Source organism: Panthera tigris, chromosome B3 (genome assembly GCF_018350195.1).
Source record: "Panthera tigris isolate Pti1 chromosome B3, P.tigris_Pti1_mat1.1, whole genome shotgun sequence".
NCBI lineage: Eukaryota > Metazoa > Chordata > Mammalia > Carnivora > Felidae > Panthera > Panthera tigris.
The window spans coordinates 112,288,338-112,311,274 of record NC_056665.1 but is presented as its reverse complement, the minus strand read 5'-3'; the positions used below and the strand labels follow the sequence as shown (position 1 = coordinate 112,311,274).

The 22,937-nt window shown below is 35.0% G+C and overlaps 1 protein-coding gene across 3 annotated transcripts in view; it reads right to left on the bottom strand.

Moving 5' to 3' along the window:
• Positions 1-22,937, bottom strand: part of GPHN (gephyrin) — a 632,007-nt gene that overhangs the window by 223,108 nt on the left and 385,962 nt on the right. For 2 of the 3 annotated variants that reach the window (XM_042989933.1, XM_042989932.1), the window contains exons 6-7: positions 15,300-15,366; positions 9,120-9,392 (exon numbers count right to left, since the gene is read on the bottom strand). In XM_042989933.1, the coding sequence (XP_042845867.1) occupies positions 9,120-9,392; positions 15,300-15,366 (340 nt within the window). Of the gene's footprint in view, positions 1-7,679; positions 7,788-9,119; positions 9,393-15,299; positions 15,367-22,937 lie in introns of all 3 variants that reach the window. The other variant, XM_042989931.1, reaches the window with a different exon arrangement.

Below are 22,937 nucleotides of genomic sequence, written 5' to 3'. Positions count from 1 at the left end.
CCTTTCTCAATTTAACACACACACACACACACACACACACACACACACACACACACACCACTTAGAAACTACTAGGATTGTATTTACTATGTTTGTATAGAAAAGTATAAAAAAGTTTTGAAAGGTAACCCTCTGATTTTTAAAAAAAGTGATTACTTCTGGGGCAGCATGAAAGCAAATAAAAAGATGAGGGGATAGTTCAAATGGGTGTTAATCATCTGTTTAATTTTTATTTTTTTCATTTTTCATTTTTCATAAGAATGTATTCATGTATTTTGTACAATTATAGATTTTTTACTAATAAAATCCACGAAAGGGATTATTTCAAAATTAAGACCTGGTCTACACAGTCAACAGTTAGGGAGAAGTAAAAGAATGAACACAATGTCTTGCATACTTAATAATGTCTTGATAATAATTATTTCCTTAATAATAAAGAAGTAGAAGCAGCCACTAACTTTTAAGAATTATAAGCTCTCTTTGAGACAGAAGGAATAGAATGAAGAATTAACTCAGAAAAAATAATTTAAGCAGAGGGACAGATGTTTAGCCTTGATGGTCTTTATTTTAATAAAACAAGAAGCAAGAGAAGAGAATGGGGAAAAGGAGGAGGTGAAAAAAGGTTAAGCTCTGAAAATTGCAATTCATCAATGTGTATGAAGGAGTCAATAAGAGATGAACCCAAGGCTTGCCAAGGAGTAGTGAGGATCCACCTAGAGTAAGCAGAATTTATAGTGGGTTAAGTCAGCACAAATGAGAAAAAGAAATGGCATATCACTTCCAAAGGAAATAACATTCCTTCACTTTTAGAGAATAATCTGTATTCTTATTGTCTTATGCAACTGAGAGCATGGAGGAAACAATTAGTCCCAGTTGATCTCAAACCTTTTGCAGGTATGCTATGTAATTTTGAATGTCGATTATTAAACAACAGAATTTTCCCCTTTAAGGGAAATTGTAATGAGAATGCATAGTTTTTTTTAAGGAACCGTGCTAATTCTTTCAGTCTATGTTGTTTTTCTGGTCTATTAATTTGACTGGGTGAATACTTGTAAAAGAAAAAATGGAGTTACAATATCAAACTCAGAACATGTAACTGAAGTATCACTTCTCTTTTTGAACTCTGTGGTCTTTTAAAGTGCCAGTAAGAATACTAATAGAATAAACACATAAACTTGTATTTTGATGTCAAGGAAATTCATAAGTGAGTATACAATGCCCCTTGAATCATTATTTTTACCACTTAAAATTTTGTATTGAAAAAATGTTTAAATTTATAGAAAAGTTAGAAAACTAATCAATAGGAAGATGTTTGGATTTAATTTTGGGTAGGCAGTGAGCAAATTTATAATAATTGGAGCTAGTTTTTCCCAAAGCAGGCATGTATGAAGGGTTACGGCTTCCATAGCTACAATTTGTCAATCTCTGTAGCAGTGCTTTTAGAGTCACTGTCCAGCTTGGTGGTTAGCTCCCTCATGTGTACCCTCCTTTCCTGGTAACTTCTGTTTAAAGACCTTCAAGGTAGGCTGTATTTTCCTTTTTTTGTTGTTTTTAAAGTTTTTATTTATTCTTTTAGTAACCTCTATACCCAACATGGGGCTCAAACTCACAACCCTGAGATCAAGGGTTGCATGCTCCTGTGCCTGAGCCAGCCAGGAGCTCTGGGTAGGTTGTATTTTCTAAAAATCCAACTAGACATCCAAATATGCAATATAAGATCTGAATTTATAGTAAAAATAGATTACATATGAATACAAAATAGATTTTCAGAAAATATATATCATGTATCTTTCTAGAGCTTCTGATAATGTTATTTTAGTGGCTATGATTAAGTGTTATAAAAATTTTACTAAGGCACAGAACTATCAAATTAGTGTATCCTGTTCAGTAAGGCATTTGACAAGTCATTCATAAAATTCCTGTGGACAAGACAGACAAAGAAAGTGGGTTTTGATGGCTAGAAGAGACATATATGTTAGCTGGTTAACATATACACATACAAATAACCAGTAGGGTTTCTGTTAGCATGCAAAATGGCCTATCCTAAAAAAAGTTCTATCAGTAACTTCAATGAAAGCATGATTAACATATATGCCGGTAACGGAGCTAGAAAATACAGGTAATATGGCAGATACCGATTTAAAAAAAGATCTTCTTAGGCTAGATTGATCAGATACATGTAGCAAAACAAAATTTAACAAGAATAAATGTGAAGACCTGCATTTAGATTAAAATTAATGACAAAAAATACAAAAGAATTATGATTCATATTTACAAAGAAAAGCCACACTTTATGATTTTGTCTAGTGAACATGAGGTCGACTATAACATATTTTTTTATAAATGTAAAATTTTAAATCTTCATGATTTTATTTCTTTATAAGGACTATTTATACTTATTAAAATTATTCTCATGTTGTTTGAAATTATTCAGAATTTTTGTTGTTCTCAATGGTATTAATCAGAGTCTGTATGAAAATTTGTTTTGCCATATGAACTTGTGTTCCAAGAAAATAAAAAGTATTATCTTGCTGATACCTGCATTTAAGTATCAATTTCTGATAGTTTATATAAACCACTTAAAATACTATCTGCTACATAGCATTAAAAAATTACCTTCTTGGGGCGCCTGGGTGGCTCAGTTGGTTAAGCGTCTGACGTCAGCTCAGGTCATGATCTCACTCACAGTTCGTGAGTTCAAGCCCCGCATCAGGCTCTGTGCCAACAGCTCAGAGCCTGGAGCCTGCTTCGGATTCTGTGTCTACCTCTCTCTCTGCCCCTCCCCTGCTCAACTTCTATCTTTCTCTCTCAAAAAATAAACATTAAAATAATTTAAAAAAAGTTATCTCATCATCATTACTATAGTCACTTAATATATTGGCTTACTACAGGGAAAGAATATGCTGATTATCTGTTTCATGAAAGAGTCCTTACACATCATGGGCATTGATAACCATATTTTGGTTTTTTATATCTGTCTTGTAAACTTAGTTAATGGACAGTCTCATAGAACATATTTAACAAATATTTATACAGTGTATAATATGTTCCAAGCTGTGCTGTATGTTGTATAGATCAATTATATAAACTAAGAGATGTGATACTTGTCCTTATGGACCTTAGAGACTACATATACAGGTATCAAACACATGAATAAGTACACAATTGTAAATTGTGATAAGTGTTATAAAGGAAAAGTATTAGATGCTATAAGAGAAAGTAACTGTAAGAATAATTTAGACTGGAGGAGGCAGATCAGGTCTTTCTATGAGAAAGAGATACTTACAATGAAACATAAAAAATAAATAGAAGTCAGCCAGGCAAAGAGTGGGGTTAAGAACGTTTTAGGTAGTGGAGACAGAACATTTCCCAGGGCAAGAAAAAGCTTGATGAAGCTTAGTGAGCAATGAGGAAAGGGAGAAGAATGCTAAGAGAAAGGCCTAGAAAAGTTGGAGAGAGCCAGATCAAGTAGAATCTAGCAGAACAAGTCAAGGAGTTTTAGTTTTATTCTGTATGGAACAAGAATCCATTGAAAGTTACCAGTAGAAAAGTGACATGATTTACTTCATGCTTTAAAAAGTGGACTTGGCTTTGAGAGGAAGAGTAAACTGAAGAGAGGCAAAGGTGGAACTGATGAGACTAGCCACTGAAATAACTTGAGATGAAAGATGATGGTGGATTAGACCAGATTGTTCTCTGGGAATTCATCATGCCAAGTAGTTTCAAAATAGCCACTGATAAATCTCATAGAATTTTCTAGAATAAAATTTGGACTAGTTTTGTACCTCATGAGAACACTAAACAGTTATGATATACTTATAAAACTAGTTCATTTAAGAATATATTCTCTTGTACTATACTGTGAGTTCCTCAAGGGCAGGGCCCAAATCATATATAATCATGTAAAAACTCACAGCATCCAACAGAGTGATATATGCATATTAGTGTCAAGATAAATATTTGGTGAGTGAACGTAATACAAAAGGAAAGGAAAGATAAATATAGATTAGATCTATGAAAAGCTTTAGGGAGGAGGCTGGATTTTAGCTGGCACAAGAATTTTTTAGAATTTTTATTTATTTTTATTAAGTTTTTATTTAAATTCATTAGTTAACATACAGTGTAATATTAATTTCAGGTGTACAAGACAGTGATTCAACAGTTCCATATAGCAACCGGTGTTCATCACAAATGCACTCCTTCATCCCCTCACCTATGTAACCCATTGCTCCACTCACATCAGTTTGTTCTCTATAGTTTTAAGAGCCTGTTCTTGGTTTGCATCTTTCTTTTTCCTCCCCTTTGCTTGTTTGTTTTGTTTCTTAAATTCTACAAGTGAAATCATATGAAACTTGTCTTTTTCTGACTTGTTTTGCTTCACATAATATATATACACACATACATATCACATCGACTTTATCCATTCATCAGTCATTGGACATTTCAGCTGTTTCCATAGTGTGGCTATTGTAGATAATGCTGCTATAAACATTGGAGTGAATGTATCCCTTCAAATCAGCAGTTTTATATCTTTGGGTAAATACCGAGTAGTGAGACTGATGGATTGTAGGGTAGTTCTATTTTTAACTTTTTGAGGAACCTCCATACTGTTTTCCAGAGTAGCTGTACTAGTTCACACTCTCACCAACAGTGCAAGAGGGTTCCCCTTTTTCCACACCCTCACCAACACCTGTTGTTTGTTGTGGCACAAGAATACTTAATCTAAGGGATAGGCCTTGCAACTAAGCTCAACATTTGTGTGCATAGCCCCTTGGAGAGGGGAGGCCACAGTAATCACATTTCCAAAGGAGGTCACCACCTATAAAAATATAAGAACCACTTATTAGGCCTTAAATGATATCTAAAGGTAGAATAAGAAGGAAAAAGAAAGGATTGTTCAACTGGGCAAAGGAAAGAGGAGGTATGAAGAGAGAAATGTGTAAGTAGCATCTGAAAGCTGAGTTGGTATCAGTGAGGTGGTTGACTCCCTAAAATAATGAATGCTTACTTTTATTCAGACACTGAATTAAGTGCTTTTATATCCATTTTCCTATTTGAATATTCACAACTTAGTCATTAAGTAATCATGATGTTAATATCATTGTTCTTCCTATTTTAGAGAAGACTGGGGCTTAGAAAGGAGAAGCACTACACCCAATGTCATAGAGCTACTAACCGATGGATCTGAAAATATATGATGCCAAAATTCATGCTGTTTCATAAAGCACAATGCATATTGCTTCCCAAATATGAAAAAGGTCTTTGTAGTTTATTTTAATATAGCTTTCTACTTATTTTATGATAATAATAGTTAGCTTAATGTAAAACTTATAAAAACATACATTAGCCCAAATAATCATTACTTATTCCTAACACATAGATACATAATTGGGTCACAATATTACTCAAAGGTCAATGCTAGAAAAAAACAATTGGCATCCTAACAAGTCACCCCTTTACAAACAACAGCAGTGTTATAAGCACTTGTTGGTGTTTTTAATTGAAATTTTGAGAAAATCAACAGTCATTTTTAAAGAAGCACATTAGATCCATGGACGTCTTGAGTAAAAATTTTATTTTCTTTTGTAAACATCCATGCATCTTTGTATTCCTTTCACAGGTCAAGAAAAATTGTGAAATACTTTAAAATGGACAAAAATATTAGGTGTCCTGTGTAGTGGACCATTCTGGATTATGTTCACTGTCCAGTCTTTCAGCTATCTTATAACTCAAACTTGCAGAAAATAGTAATGTAACTGGTTTTTGTCCAAATGATTCTTTTATACAAGAGAAGTGCAATGGGCTGCTTTGCAGATAACAACTAAAGTGTTGCATCTATTTGTAAATTTCATTTACATTCATTTAGTTCTTAATGTTTACATATTTGTGTCCTTTGAGTTTTCCTGTGAACCAGTTGTAATACCTTTCTGGTTCCTTCAATAATTAATTAATGAAATAACACCATTGATATGCATTCATTTAGTATTTGTAATAAAGTTATGATTTTAACTTTAAAAATTATTCATTGACAGTTTTAAATTAAGGGAAGCCTAGGTTGCTCAGTTGGTTAGGCATCCAACCACGGCTCAGGTCATGATCTGGAGGTCCATGGGTTCCAGCCCTGCATCAGATCTGTGCTGACAGCTCGGAGCCTGGAGCCTGCTTCAGATTTTGTGTGTCTCTCTCTTTTTGCCCCTCCCTTGCTCATGCTCTGTCTCTCTCTATCTCTCAAGAATAAATATTTTTTAAAAAGTTTTAAATTAAAAATTGTTTTTAAAAATGTTTATTCATTTTTGAGAGAGAGACAGAGCATGAGCCGGGAGGGGCAGAGAGAGAGGGAGACACAGAATCCAAAGGAGGCTCCAGGCTCCCAGCTGTCAGCACGGAGCCCAATGTGGGGCTTGAACTCATGAACTGCAAAATCATGACCTGAGCTGAAGTCAGACGCTTAACTGACTAAGCCACCCGGAGGCCCCTTCTTTAACAGTTTGAGAGATCATCCACCAATATGCCCAATGAATTCAACTAATAGGACCAGATAAACCACACTGCTGGAGGAGTACACTTTCAAGCACTTGCTTAAGCCCACAGGTATCTTTTTGTCACAACCACAGGTAAATCCCGAATGCCAACAGAATTCTATTTTTTCTTTTGTTCATTTGTTTTGTTTCCTGAATTTCACATGAGAGTGAAATCACATGGTATTTGTCTTTCTCTGACTTATTTCACTCAGGATTATACTTTATAGCTCCATCCACATCACTGCAAATGGCAAGATTTCATTCTTTTTCATGGCTGAATAATGTTCCATAAATGTCTGTTCATGTTTTCTGTCCATTTTTAATTGGATCTCCCTAAGGATTTTAAGCCAAATTTCACTTTATTACTTTTTATTTTCTTCGTTTTTCCCCCCTCTCATTTTATATCCATATTAGTGACTGAGATAGATTTTTTTTGAACATCCATGGTCTAAATTATTACTGTTTAGTTATACTGTATTTATTTATTTTTTAAAAAATTTTTAAGGTTTTTATTTTAATTTTTTTTTTAATAGTTAGCTATACTTAACAGTTTAATCTTTTCTGGCCTGGAGCTTTTTACAAACTATCGTATAGACAGTGACTAAAACAAGTGATAATGTATCCTTCTAAGCTTTTATTTGAAGATTAGTAATCTCAGAAATTGTATCAAGACTCACATCTCTAAATGGTATTAATGAGAACATAATGAAGGAAAAGAAAATCAGGAGAAAAATCATGAGGCAAAAAGCGAGGTTAATTAAATATTAGTTTGACCAATTTGTTTGGATTTTTAAGACTTAAAGTGATCCTTTTAATGGCTTATCTTAATTGAGCCAGGTAATTTATTTAAAGGTATTTGATAAAATTACTAAAGGAAAATAATAATTTCTGAGCAATGAATTTCTTGGGGTTGTGTGATAAATGCTCTTTGTCACATATGACAGAATCTTAATGATATTAGAGTATTTTAGGTACAGGAGAAACTCTATTAAATTCCTTGATGGAATATGCTCAGTGGCACTTACACTTTTAGAAAAAAGTATGCTGAAGATCCTTCAGAATAAAACACATCTTCCATAAAATGTTATACCTATCTCCAAGGATAGGAGGTAGGCCGTATGCTTGCAAAATCATTAACGCAAAAGCCTATTGTCTTACCCGTTCATCTGTACTGTCTGTTGCATGATGGGAATAATTGATGAGACCAGGAATGGGCTGCTCACCGTGTGCCATGATAACAGCTGGACTGGTGTAGAATGGATGCTTCTAATGCACAACACATAACAACTATGAGTACAGTGACAGGAAAACATGAAACTATACAAGCAAAATGACTGGAAAGGAAAAGGTGAAAACAAATGAAACAATGAAATGCCAAAAATTCTCAAATGTAGAATGACAATATCAGCTTAGACTTCAAATGTTGTAAGCTTTTTCTTAAGATGGAAATTGATGGCACTTTTTACTCTTTTAATTAAGAGTAAAAGAGAAGATACAATGATTTAAAAATGTACCTATTTAATCAGTTCCATAAAAACAAAATGAAACAAAACAAAGCAAAAATCACATACAACATAACTACTTACTAGTCTTAAGTAAAGACTTAATGGACCACTGAATAGATGTGGAGACAAAGTCATTTGGTCTTCAGTGAAAGAACCACTTACTGGTGGTGTAAAAGGATACCTTAAAAAGATCTCTACGATCCTTTACAATTTATGTGTTGTCAAAAATCCCCTCAAGTTATGTTCATAACCAAAATACCTGGATGACTCTTGAAACTTTAGGAATTACTTCATATAGTAAGATTAGGTTTTTAATCTTTATGCTTTCAATGAACAATCATTATTCTCAGAAGTGATATGTTACTTTCTGAAGATTTTAAAGCATATTGGGTGGATTATACTAAATATGAATAATAATGTAGATGATGTTCTATGACTAAGGTGACTAAATTTATCCAAGTACCACATGGTACTCTATTTACTACCAGAATTGCCCACAGAGAATCTGTAATACTTTGGTACTATTCTAATAATATTACTTTATTAAGTAAAAAATGCAAATACATTGTATCTTATTTCCTGTCTGTAGTACTTGGGTAATTTGGGTCAAGAAATATTTAAATAAGTGTTAATTGCTGAAAAACTCTGTCTTTAAAAAAATCTTTATTAACCTTTCTCAACTAATTTTAAAATTATCTAAGGTCTCTAACCTTCAGTTTGCTGCTCCTTTATGAATTTGTGAATATTTGATGTTTTAAATATAAAAATATTATATATTTAATATGATCACAAAAATGACATTTCTGGAGAGTTCTTAAAATGTCACATTGTTTATCATTACAGCTATACTTCAATAGGTAACAGCAATATTTTTAATGCCTCACAACTGAGAACAAACTTCAGTGCTTTCAACGAGTCTATCTACATTATGGAGGGAACATAGCTGTGAAGTGTCATAAATACCTTAGTTCTTTTTTAAGGATGCCTGGAAGATGTACTGAACTTATGAAAAAAATGGGACGGAAAGAGGGATGAAATCAGTACATTTACCTGTGGTTCCTTTAGATCTTTGGGTCTTTGTCAGCGGGCTTACCTTGGCAGCAATGGCTGCTGCAGTTATATGTGATGAAGAACTATCCTCTGTTGAAGCAACACCACTGTCTTTCTTCTCTTCTTCCTCTTCCTCACATTGAACCCCTTTGTCTTCTGTCTGCTTATGGGGGCTAGTTGTGGGAGGAGGGGAAAGAGGAGGTGGTGGGGAAGGTAAATCTTCAAGTTCATCATGCACTTCCTTTACTTTTACAATGGCATCACGTAAAAGGTCAATGGCATGAGGTAGAGCTGGCAGTATAAACTGAAAGCATTCCTGTATACAAGAGGAAGAAAAAAAAATGAAGATAAAACACCTTTACAGGCATATAAAATGGTAGCAATCACATTTATTTGTGATTTTGGATCTATGTTTCTTTCTGTCAGTCTTAAGAATAAATCATATTTAAGGTACTGTCTTTGTAATATGAAATATGAAGTAAACACTGTATATATTAAAGTATTCTCTGTAAGCTGTAGAACTACAGTAATGTATAAGCCTAGAGTACATTTTTCTTACGGTAAAATTTCTATACAACTTTGGGTCTTAAAGAGGCATTATGAGAAAGGCAGGAAACAGTTTTCACCTTTCTAGTTAGAGCAGAGTACCAGAATTAACAAACCAAATGAGGACTGACTTAATTTATTTGGAGAGCTAACGTTCTGACTACCATCATAAAATACAGCTAGGCAACATTGTGCAATATTGAAAAATAGATATGAGTTTGTACAGAGCACTGCATAAAAATCACTATAGTCTCCTGCTCAAGTGTCCACTGTTACCTGTAATGTATCACCAAAAGAGAATAGGTAGAACTTTAAAACCAGAACATAGGGCCAGATATGTCTGGGGAATGTATCTGGACAGAGGTTTTTCTCTTTTAAAATAACTTACCTTAAAATCTAAGATATAAAGAAATGTCTTAAAATTTACAGAGGGTTATGGGAATATCTGTAAGGGTGCCTAATCTTTTGACTTCTCTTTGTATGGTTCAATCACCTTAGAGATAAAGATTATATGGCAAAGAATTTAACCTTGACTAACGAGAGGTCTGGCCTTTACTCTCAGCTTTTGGGAGGTGAACTCTAGTTCCTGGTCTCGCCTAAAAGGAATGTCGCTGATTGCCTGGGTGATCTGCCCACTGGACAATCTAATAATGTGGATTATTATGAGAATTTAGGGAAACATGGGGTCAGTTTGGCCTCTGGAAGAAACTGGAGACTAAAGACAGTTTTTCCTCTGGGAAGGGTTAGACTAAAGGTCAACCATATGGGTAATATGTGATCAAGTCCCAGTAAAAACTCTGGACATCAAAGACAAAGGTGAGTGTGCCTACTTAGTGATATTCTGTGTGTACTGTCTCATATTATGGCCAAGAAGAGGTAATGCTATCCCTGACTCCATGGGAGAGGATGAACAGAAGTTCCTCATTTGAGGAACCTCTCAGAGTTTGCCCTATATGCTACTTCTCTTGGTTGATTTCAATCTGTATTCTTTCCCTGTAATACACCATAACTTTGAGTTTAGCAGCTTTCAATGAGTTCTGTGAGTGCTTCTAGTGAATTATTAAAATTGAGGGTAGTTTTATGGTGCCAGAAGTGAGGGGAGTCTCGTGGAGTGCTCCACATTTATAGCTGGCTAACTTTTGCAGTTGGCCCAAACTCCTTACAGTTGGTGTTAGAAATGAAACTCAGTAGAAAGATCTTGACTCATGTGATCATGAAGCATGATCTGGGAAGAGAACGGAAGAGGGTGGGGATGATGAATCTTTAGAGCCTGGATAAACACAGGATCATGCACAGTATGCAATTGTAACTGTGCTATGATTAGTTATTGGAGATAAAAGTTAGCAATGGAATTTTGAAATGAAAGATGCAGCTTTTAAGGAGTTGTATTGGATGCATAGATTAACAAGGTAAATATACAATCTCTTGGCTATTGTTATCTGTACTAACTAAAACAAAATGGAGAACGTAGGGGTGGATCCTAAGGTTGCACCAAGCTTAGATTCTGGCTTATCTGACATATAGCTGCTAGCCCCTGAGCTGCTTCCAAAGAAAAATGTTACGCTGAAGGAATAAATAGTAATAAAGTTAGATTTATTCATTAGAGAATGGGGAAAAGAGAAATGGGAGACACAAGGGACTTGTCCTGTCAGGGTAGAAATACTTAAATGATTATTAAGAAATGGATGAATAAAGTGAGTACTGTTGGAGGCAAAAGAAAGGTCTTAATGTAGCACCATTATGGGTTGAGCAGACAGATGGGGAGCACTGGTCTCCCAACATTAAAGGGTCCTAAACAAATCTAAATTTACCCTAGTTTGAAGGAATTTTAAAAGCTAGAAGGCATAGATAACTAAAAGAAACCTCACCTTGAATCACCTTAAGTGAAGGTCCCAAATCTAATCAATAAAAGTCTAGACCAAAGAGTCTGAATCCCTTGGTCCAACCCAGGCCTAGAGATCCAAGGCCATATACACACAAATGGATAAAATGGTCATGGGAGGGAGATCCTTTTCTAGGATTCCTTGACATGGCACTACTCACGTACTGTGATTCTAACACCTGTTGAAGTTCTAATGAGGGGATACAGTTAGATGGGAATTATACAGAGATACAACAGTTGATGGAATTATGGTGAAAGTTGGGATGAAAATTAGAATGTCTGAACAGTGAACTTTATATGAAGTGGTCAGTCTCCTTCACTGGAATGTATTATGGGGATGAATATTATGTTTGACTGGATAATTCTTCCCCTACCTAGTACTGTAAAACAAAGCATATAAATCCACTCTTCCACTAACATAGATTGTACATGTCAAGTGGGAACAAGTAAGATTGCCTGAGTCAACACAGGTTATTAATTGAAGAAGGGAAAAACAAATCAGCTTGATGGGCTGAACTGCATGTTTGCCCCTATGTTTGGGTTTTTACCAACTGATAGGAAGTGTCCAGGGGCCTGGTGGAGTGCAAACTAGGTCTATAGCAAAAACCTGTGAATGCCACCTAAAAACAACTGCTGGGATTTGGGACCAGAAAATTGCCATTTGAGGGGCATTTACTAGCTTGCTATTGGATTTATAATTGAGACTACCCTATGACTGAAGAACATAAAATTATCTTGAAACCTGAAATATCCGTAATGTTTTAGGTAATAGTAGAGAAATGCTCTAATGGGAAGGCAATGCCCAGGAGAGTTCCATAATAAAATGGAAATGGTGCATATAGGATCATGCTACCAGGAGAATGCAAGGAGGTACTCACGAGCAGGTAGCCTCTTTTCACCTAGGGCCGACTTCGGAACCACCTGAGGAGCTGCTGGATCCTATGGCCACTTGGGCCACTTGGGCGGTGCCCTATAAACAGCTTTCTACTGATCAACAAAGAGCTGCTTGGTTTATGGATGGCAATTCCAAGGTGAAGGGACAGCATCCTGTTTGGAAGGCCGCCACTCTGATTGAAGAAGGTAAAAACAAATCAGCTCGATGGGCTGAACTGCATGGTGTTTGCCCCTATGTTTGGGTTTTTACCAACTCATAGGAAGTGTCCAGGAGCTTGGTCATATGGTTAGGCAGAAGGGCAATGGAAAATTGGTCTATCAAAGGGATGCCTGTATAGGACATGGAAATTACTCCGGGAATAGAAGGGGTATATTAAAGTAGAATACGTTAATCCCCATCAGAAAAACCCCCTTTCAGAATGGGAAGTTAACTGGAACTCGTGAGCAGATATCCGAGCATGCACGCTTGACATGGCACCTGGGCCCATGAGATGAATGGACAATGGGGGGCTGCAACAATGCAGAGATGGGCTGAATTGATAAATTTCTCTTGTACCCTCTGAGGCACAAAGTGCCAACAAGAACTGTTCTGTCTGCTAACAAAAAAGACAGCAGAAAGCTATATGGCAGATTCCATAGGGGAAGGTCCTACACATAGCTAGCAAGTTGGACTGATGTTGCTAGTCTCTGGAGGCTACAAATGAGTCCTAACAGGAATAGACATTTACTCGGGACTGGGCTTTGCTTACCCAATGGTAGATACAAATGCTCAGTGTACTATGAAAGGACTAGGGCAGAAAATATTGTACCAATGACTGTAGAGTCACATTTCTTTAGACCAAGGTACACACTTTCATATTCAGAGCAATGATTTGATAGAAAATTTGAATGGGCAATGGAAACATTTATTGTCTAAAAAAGGAAGAGCATGGCTTACATACTCTCATTAGTGTGTGGTCACATTCAACATGAGGGAGGCCAAGGGAGGGTCCCCACTAAATACAGTCCTCTACCTTTCTGGGGAAGAGAGGGTTGGGGGGTGATGTTGGTAAGACTATATTTTTTCTTTAGGACTATACTTTTTCTTTTATCATATCAGATCAACTTTCTTTTTTTCTACCTGATGCTGTGGTGACAGGAGCAGGGCTGCAACTGTGCGTGCCAGAAGCAGGATGATTCCTAAGCAGAAACTGTATCTTTAAGTCTTTATGTCACAGTTCCTAAGGGCCTGATGAGGTAGATTATGCCTGACTCCATCTGGACAAATTGGGATTGAAAATGGATGCAGTTACATTGCCTGGTGTGTGCGATTGCTCACTAGTTCTGTACCTACTACGTAACCCTACCTAATATGAATGGAAAAGGACTAAGCAGATGGCACTTGCTAAATAAGTATTACTGGTGGCAATTTGGACCAGCACAGTGGCCAAATCAACTGTCTCATTCAAAGATTTTCATAGGAAAAGTCCGAGTATAAATGGAGAGAAGGAGGAATGGTAACTGGAGGTAAAGGAATGAGTACATGGGTTATGCAATGAAAGAGATCCAATATTATATTGGTGTCTCAAAATCCTTAGAACAAGAGGATACTGTTTCTTAGCTCAGTTGTAATAGATGCCAGAAGGGGTAAAGCCCTATGTTGCTGAGACTACTCCTGCTCTGGGAACCTGATAAGCCTGTAAACCTGAGTAGCATAGTTCTGGGAGACATTTTGGGCATATGATACGATGATGGACTAGGTTGTTAATATCTGTGTAGGACTCCAGTAGTGTGCCAGTATCTTCTGGCTCATATTTCAGGTTATATCTACCACCCTACTGTGAAATGTTATAAAACTGGTGTTGCTAGAAAGATTAGAATACTGATATTGATGATCATATATAATGGGAAATTGGGTTAAATCCCCCTCAAAATATAATACCAATGGAAAAATGATTGGCTTGAAAAAGTCAGCTAATTTCTGTGGTAAATAGTTCTGTTCAAAGTATCACATAATACAAATAGTAGCAGATTGAGGTAGAAAACTTAGTATATTAGTACAAAAATATGAAAATGTGTGTCATGGCTTTAGAGGATAGATTAGCTGTTTCTCAAATTCATCTCTCATACTGGCTTCTTCAAATTTTAGACATATTCATACTGATACTGTTGTTGCATCTGTAATATAAATGCTATAGTAAATATAGATGCCCAGCCAGATAAATACAATCATTTTCTATAAGACAGCCTCAGCCAAAGGCCAGGGGGAAGCTTGTGTAATGAGGACTTAACCTTATCTCAAGAGAGTGTGGCCTTTGTTCTCAGTTTTTGGGATGTGATAGGAGTCTTTGTTTGCCTTGGAGCTTTGGCCACCAGACAGATTTAACAATGTGATTTATGATGGGTGCTTTGGGCATTTGGGTATCAGTTTTGCCTCTGGAAAGTGGTGGGGGCTAAAGGAATCAGCATAACTTTGGAAAGGGCTAGAGACTAAAGGCCAGCCATATTGGCAGAATGTGATGAGCCCCAGTAAAACTCTGAACACCAAAGGCTTGGCGGCTCCCTGATTGGCAATGCTCCCTGTGCTGCCGTACACTGATGCCAAAAGAATAATGCTTTCATGACTCTACAGGGAGAGGATTATAGAAGGTGTGCATTTAGTCCTTCTCTTTTACTCTTGGTTAACTTTAATTTGTATCCTTTCCCTGTCATAAATTATATCCACCAGCATAACATCTTTCAGTGAGTTCTGTGAGTCTTTCTAGTGAATTATCGAAAGTGAGGGTGGCTTTGGGAATATGCTAGGTTGCAACTGGTGTCAGAAGTGAGGGCAGCCTTGTGGAGTGCTCCAGCTTTTTGGTTGACTAATTTGCAGTTGGCTAAAACTTTATACTAAACCATATAAATCTCAAGGTGGCTTACCTGAGATCCTTTCTTGCTACCTGGCAGGTTAATTATGAGAGTTTTACCTCTGATTCCACATACAGGCCTGAAAGGAAAGAGAAACTGGATGAATACTAAATTGCAATGAATGGTTGGTTTAAATACATTCAACAACAGAGATCAAACATTGTATTTCACATGGCAACAACTGTTTTAGAATGAAATTACTACAGCTAGAGATTCACCAATTGTTACACAAATTAGGCATTCTGGCTGAGGTTTTCACAATAGCTAGTGTGTTAGATTGTAAAGATGTACTGACATAAAATCAGAATATATTAGCCAATTTAAAGAAGTAATGGCCAAAATATCGTCTTTCTCTAGCTTCTTTGTATCTCATACAGTTCTAAGATTTCAATGAGATAAATGTAAAAATGTCTAGCACAGTAATATTTTCAAAAGTCTAAAACAAAAAGCACTCAAGAGTTGAGGGAGACTTAAATTTGAGCTATTGCTTCTTAGCAAAGTGTAAATTTTAAAGTAAAATAAGGTCTCTCACAAATGAATGGCAGTGGGGAGAGTTTGGAGAGCTCAGCTGCTAACAGATCCATTGAAAAACAAGGGCAACTGAAAGCAGAAAGGTCTTTCAAGATTACTGTAAATTTCCAAGCCACTTTTAAACTAGGTGGTTAGATAAGAAACATAAACAATGGAAAAGCACTGGAAGACAGGAATCAAAAGTTGAAGGCCTGGATTTCATATGAGAGTTGGAATCATGCTTTTTCAATAACTGGCTGTGTTACTTTCACCTGGTAACATCTAATTTTCATCAGCTGAAAACAAAGGGATTGGTCTATTTCTAAAATTTTAAAACTAAGATTTTTAAGTCATATAACAGTCTTTTCCCAAAACTTGTTCCTATGAATGAGATTATTAACTACTTTCACTCTCTGAAATAACCTAAATTTGTCTTATGTTTTATTGTTTTTTTTTTCTTGAGTCCTGTTCACAAAGACAAGAGATGATAGCTATTTACTTTAAATTTTCCCTATTCTTTTAATTGAAATATAATTGACAAATAGCATTGTATTAGTTTTAGGTGTACAAAAATGATGTGATATGTATATATATTGGGAAAGGATTATACAATAAGCTTAATTAACAACCATCACTACACAGTTACTATTTTTTTCTTGTAATGAGAACTCTTACAATCTACTTTCTTAGAAACTTTCAAATATACAATATAGCAGTATTTACTATAGTCACCATGCTAACATTACATCCCTTACATTTATCTTATAATTGGAAGTTTGTGTCTTTGACTACCTTCCTCCATTTCACCCATTGTGCAATGCCTGCCTCAGGCAACCACCAATCTGTTCTCTGTATTTATGAGTTTGGTTATTTTTAGATTCCACATATATGTAAGATAATACAGTTATTTGTCTTTCTTCATCTGATTTATTTCCCTTGACATAATGTACTCAGGTCCAACTATGTTGCTGCAAGCAGCAGGATTTCTTTCATTTTTACGTTCAATAATATTCCATTGCATATACATACCACAGTTTCTTCATCCATTCATCTGTCAATAGACACAGGTTGTTCTAGGTCTTGGCTACTGTAAGTAATGCTACAATGAACATGGGAGTGCAGACATCTTTTCAAGATAGTGATTTCCTTTCCTTTGGATAAATACCCAGATGGAACTGCTAGATCATATGGTAGTTCTATTTTTAATTTTTTGAGCAACTGCCATACTCTTTTTCATAGTGACTGAACCAATTTACATTCCCACCAACAGTACACAGCATTCCCTTTTCTGCACATCTTGTTATCTCATCTTGTTTGATAATAGCCATTCTAGCAGGTGAGTAAAGTGGTATTGCATTGCAGTTTTGATTTCCAATTCTTTGTATCTTTTCATGTAACTGTTGGCCATTTAGATCTTATTTGGAAAAATGTTTATTCAGATCCTTTGCCCATTAAAATTTTTTTTTTTTTTTTGACAGAGAGGGAGAGTGAGAGAGCAAGCACAAGTGGGGGAGAGAGGCAGAGGGAGAGGGAGATAGAGAGAATCCCAAGCACGCTCCACATTCAGCATGGAGCCTGATGAAGGGCTGGATCCCACAACCCTGGAATCATGACCTGAGCTGAAATCAAGAGTCAGATGCTTGACCAACTGAGCATCCTTGCCCATTTTTTAATTGGATTTTTTTGTACTAAGTTCTATGAGTTCTTTATATATTTTGGATATTATTAACCCCTTATTGGATATATAATTTGTGAGTATTTTCTTCTGTTCCATAGGTTGCCTTTTCATTCTGTTGATGACTTCCTTTATTGTATAGGTTTTTAGGTTGATGTAGTCCCATTTATTTTTGCTTTTGTTGCCTTTGCTTTTGGAGTCAAATCCAAAAAAGCACTGCCTAAGAATGATGTATAGAAGCTTATCCACTGTTTTATTCTAGGAGTTTTATGGTTTCAGGTCTTACATTCAAGACTTTATATTGAGTTGATTTTTGTGTATGGTTTAAGATAGGATAGTAGTCCTATTGTCATTCTTTTTCATGTAACTGTCCAGTTTTCCCACCATTTATTAAAGACACTATCCTTTCCCCATTGTATTTTCTTGGCTCCTTCGTCCTAAATTAATGGACTACATATGCATGGGTTTTTTTTATGGGTACTATATTTTGTTCAGCTGACCTATGTCTGTTTCTATGCTTTTGATATATTGTTTTGATTACTATAGCTTTGTAATACAGTTGATTAGGAAGTGTGATGACTCTAGCTTTGTTCACATTTCTCAAGATGCTTTCAATATTTGGGGTTTTCTGCATTTCCATTAAGAATGATTGTTCTATTTCTGTAAAAAATGTCACTGGAATTTTGATAGGAATTGCACTGAATAGGTAGATTGTTTTGGGAATACGGACATTGTAACAATATTATTTCAATCCATGATCATGAAATATCTTTCCATTTATTTGTGTCTTCAATTTCTTTCATCAATGTCGTGTAGTTTTCAGTGTATAGGACTTTCACTTCCTTCGTTAATTTTATTCCTAGGTATCTTATTCTTTTTGACGCAATTGTAAATGAGATTGTTTTCTTAATTTCTCTAATAGTTCATTAGTGTATAGAAATGCAACTGATTTATACATATTGATTTTGTAGCCTGCAACTTTACTAATTTGTTTCTTAGTTTTAACATTTTTTTTTTGGTGTAGCCTTTGGGTTTATTATATATAATAACATGTCATCTGCAAACAGACAGTTTCACTTCTTTTCTGATTTGGGTGACTTATCTTTTTCCTTTCTAATTGCTCTGGTTAGGACTTCCAGTATTTTGTTAAATAAAAGTGGTAAGGTAGGCATCCTTGTCTTGTTCCAAGTCTTAGATGGAAAGCTTCCAGTTTTTTACCATTGAGTATGATGTTAGCTGTGGGCTTATCACCTGTGTTATTATATTCAGATACATCTCCTCTATATCCATGTTGTTCAGAATTTCCATCATGAATGGATATTACATTTTGTCAAATGCTTTTTCTGCATCTATTGAGAGGATTGTATGATTTTTTAATGTTTATTTATTTTTTAGAGAGAAACAGAGAGTGAGCAGGAGAGGGACAGAGAGAGAGAGAGAGGGAGACACAGAATCAAAGCAGACTGAGCTGTCAGCAAAGAGCCTGACATGGAACTCGAACCCTCAAACCGAGAGATCATGACCTGAGCCAAAGTTGGACGCTTAACCATCTGTGCCACCCAGGTGTCCCAAGTATTATATGATTTTTATCCTTTATTTTGTCAATGTGGTCTATCACATCAATTGATTGATGGATGTTAAACCATCATTGAAACACTGGGAAAAAATCCTACTTCATCATGGTCCTTTTATTGTTGTACTCAGTTTGTTAATATTTTGTTGAGGATTTTTGCATCTATGATCATTAGGGATACTGACCTGTATTTTTCTTCTCTTGTAATTTTCTTCTCTGGTTTTGGTATCAGGGTAATGCTGCTTTTATAAAATGAATTTGGAAGTATTCTTTCCTCTTCTATTTTTGGAAGAGTCTGAGAAGGTTTGGTATTAATTCTTCTCTGTTTGATAAAATTCACCAGTGAAGCCATATGGCCATTGATCTGTTACAAGGTTTCAAATTACTGATTCAATCTCCCTATTAGTAATTGGTCTGTTCAGATTTTATATTTCATGATTAAGTCATGGTAGACTATGTTTCTAAGAATTTATCCTTATTTTGTAGGTTGTCCAATTTGTTGGCATACAATTAATCACCATAGTCTCTTCTGATCTTTGTATTTGTGTAACATCAGTTCTAACATTTCCTCTTTTATAAATGGTTTTATTTAGTTGAGTCACCTTTTTATTATTATATTTTTGGTGAATCCAATTTTTTAAATCTTTTCTAAGTATCAGCTCTTAATATCATTGGTATTTTTGTTGTTTTAATTCTCTAGATCTTTTATTTCTGCTGTTCTTTATTTCCATCCTTCTAATTATGGGCTTAAAATTTTCTGTTTTAGATCCCTGAGGTATAAAGTTTAGTTGAGATCTAAAGTAGGAAATTATTGCTATGAACTTCCCTTTTAGAATTGCTTTTGCTTCATCTCACAAGTTTTAGAATGCTACCTTTCCATTTTCATTTCTCCCAAGATATTTCTTGATTTTGTTTTGGTTTCTTCTTTGAACCACTTGTTCAGTAGCATGTAGTTGAATCTCCATATATTTGTGATTTTTCCATTTTTCTTCTTGTAATTTCTAATTTTATACAATTATGAATAAAAAAGACGCTTGATATGATTTTAATCTTAAACTTATTAAGATTTGTACTGTGGTTTAATATATGATCATGGAGAATGGACCAAGTGTGTTTGAGAAAAATGTGTATCCTGCAGCTTTTGGAAGGAAAGTTCTGTAAATGTCTATTAAGTCCATTTGGTCTAAAGTGTCATTAAGTGTAATGTTTCCTTACTGATATTCTGTATGGGTGATCTAATCATTGATGAAAGCACAGGGTACTGAAGACTCCTACCATTATTGCATTGCTCTCTAATTTTCCCTTAAAGTTTGTTAATTTTTGCTTTATATATTTAGATACTCCATTCTTTGGTGCATAAGTTTTAGCAAATGTTGTATCCTCTTGTTGGATTGATCCCTTTATTATTATACAATGACCTTCTTTTGCGTTTTTCTTGAAATCTGTTTTGTATAAGCATAATTATCTCAGCTTTCTTTTGTTTTCCATTTGAAAATATCTTTTTCCATCCTTTCACTTGCATTCTGTGTGTGTCCTTACATCTGAAGTGAGACTCCTGTTGGCAGAATATAGTGGGGTCTTGTTTTCATTAATCCATTCGCCACTCTATGTTTTAATTGGAGAATTTAGTCCATTTAAAGTAATTATTAATAGGTAGGGACTGACTGTAATTCTGTTGTTTTCTGGCTGTTTTGTAATACCTTTGTTTCTTCTTTTGCTCCCTTTCTTTGTGATCTGATGGCTTTCTGTAGTGGTGTGTTTCAATCCCTTTCTCTTTATCTTTTGTGTGTCTCCTATAGGTTTTTGCTTTGTGGTTACCATGAGGCTTACATAAAAAATATTTATAACAGCTGATTTGAAGTAGGTAATAACTTAAGTTTGAAAACATTCTAACACTCTACATTTTTACACCCTGCACTACTTCTATTTTTGGTGTCACAATTTACATCTCTTTAACTTGCATATCCATTAATAAGTTACTATAGTTATAGTTATTTTTTAATACTTTTGCCGTTTTTTTTTTTTTTTTTTTTTGAGAGACATAGAGTGAGCAGGGGACAGGCAGAGAGAAAAGGAGAGAGAGAATCCCAAGCAGGCTCCCCATTGTCAGTGCAGAGCCCTCACCAACCGTGAGATCATGACCTGAGCGGAGATCAAGAACTGGAGGCTTAAATGACTGAGCCACCCAGGCACCCCAATACTTCTGTCTTTTAACTTTCACATTAGATATATAAGTGATCAATCCATCACCATTAAAACATTATTCTAAATTCAACTATATATTTATTTTTACCAGTGAGATTTACACTTTCATTTGTTTTCCTGTTACTAAATATTACCCTTTTGTTTCAGCTAAAAGAAATCCCTTTAACACCTCTTGTAAGGCCAGTCTAGTAGTGCTGAACTCTTCAGCTTTTGCTCATAAGGAAAACTCTTTCTCTCTCCTTCAATTCTGAAGGACAACATTGTTTGGTAGAGGATTCTTGTTTGGCAGGCTTTTTTTTTTTTCTTTCAGCACTTGAATATTTTTTGTCACTCCATTCTGACCTGCAAAGTTTCTGCTGAAAAAAAATCTACTGATATTTTCTAAGGATCCCTTGTATATAAAAAAAGTTTTTTTTTTCTCTTGCTGCTTTTATGTCTTTCAGCGGGTCTATTTGGATTCATCCAATTTGGAACTCTTGGGCTTCTCGAGTCTGGATGTCTATTTCCTTCCTTAGCTTAGGAACATTTTCAGCCATTATTACTTCAAATAAGCTTTCCACTTCTTTCCCTTTTCTCCATCTGGGATCTTTACATTGTGAATACTAGTCTGCTTGATGCTGTCCCAAAAGTGTCTTAAACTATCTTATATTTTTTTTTTTCTCCTCTGACTGAATTCCATTGCCCAGTCTTCAAGTTTGCTGATTCTTCTGCTTCATCTAGTGTTGTTAACTTCCACTACTGATTGTTTTAGTTATGTATTCTTCAGCTATGTGATTTTTGTGTGGTACCTCCTATATTCTCTCTTTTGAAATTCTCACTTTGTTCAGACATTATTCTCCAGACCTTGGTGACTATCTTTAGGACCATTATTTTGATCTCTTTATCAGTTAAATCATCTATCTCTCTATCATTAATTGTTTTTATGAGGTTTTATCTTTAAGGTACAGAGAATTTGACTGATATATGCCCCTGGGATCTTTGTAATTTTATACAGCAAGTTCATCCCATCTGTGTTAATGTAGATTCCTTTTCTAAGGATAATGGCAATGAATTTATCCTGACAATAATGTATTTCAATATATTTGTAATTTATAAAGTACTATGGAACTTGGAATTTAATTTCCAATTATAAGAATGTAACTCTATTTTCCAAGAATGTTTAAGAATGTTCCAAGTATTAAGTCCCTTCACCACAAGGTTATTGGCAAATACAAATTCAGTTAATTCTTTTTATTCCAACTTTTTGGTAAACAAGCCCAGGCCTATTATATTTCCAAAAATACTTCCTCTACTCTCGGATGACATCTTAAATAGTAGTGCTAATAAATGTATAAATAAAAACTCCAGTCAGTATTGTATGTATGTAGAAAAGTTATAATATCTAGATTACTACTTTTCTGTGTGTGTGTTATGCATGTATTGTGTATATAATTAAAAACCTTAGTATATATTCATGAGAGACTATATCTGTTACTTTCTCTTAATCTTTTTGGACTTTTATTTTGCCACTTTTTCAAAAAGTCCATCAGTTTCTTTCAATATCTAAAAATTAATTTTGGGATGTAGTTTTTCATCTATAGAATGTCCAGAGTCATGGCAAAAAGAAAATATTTTAACTTTATATACCTCTTTTGTTTATTTTCACAAACACTATCTTATTTAATAATTTTCAAAAATACAAGTACTA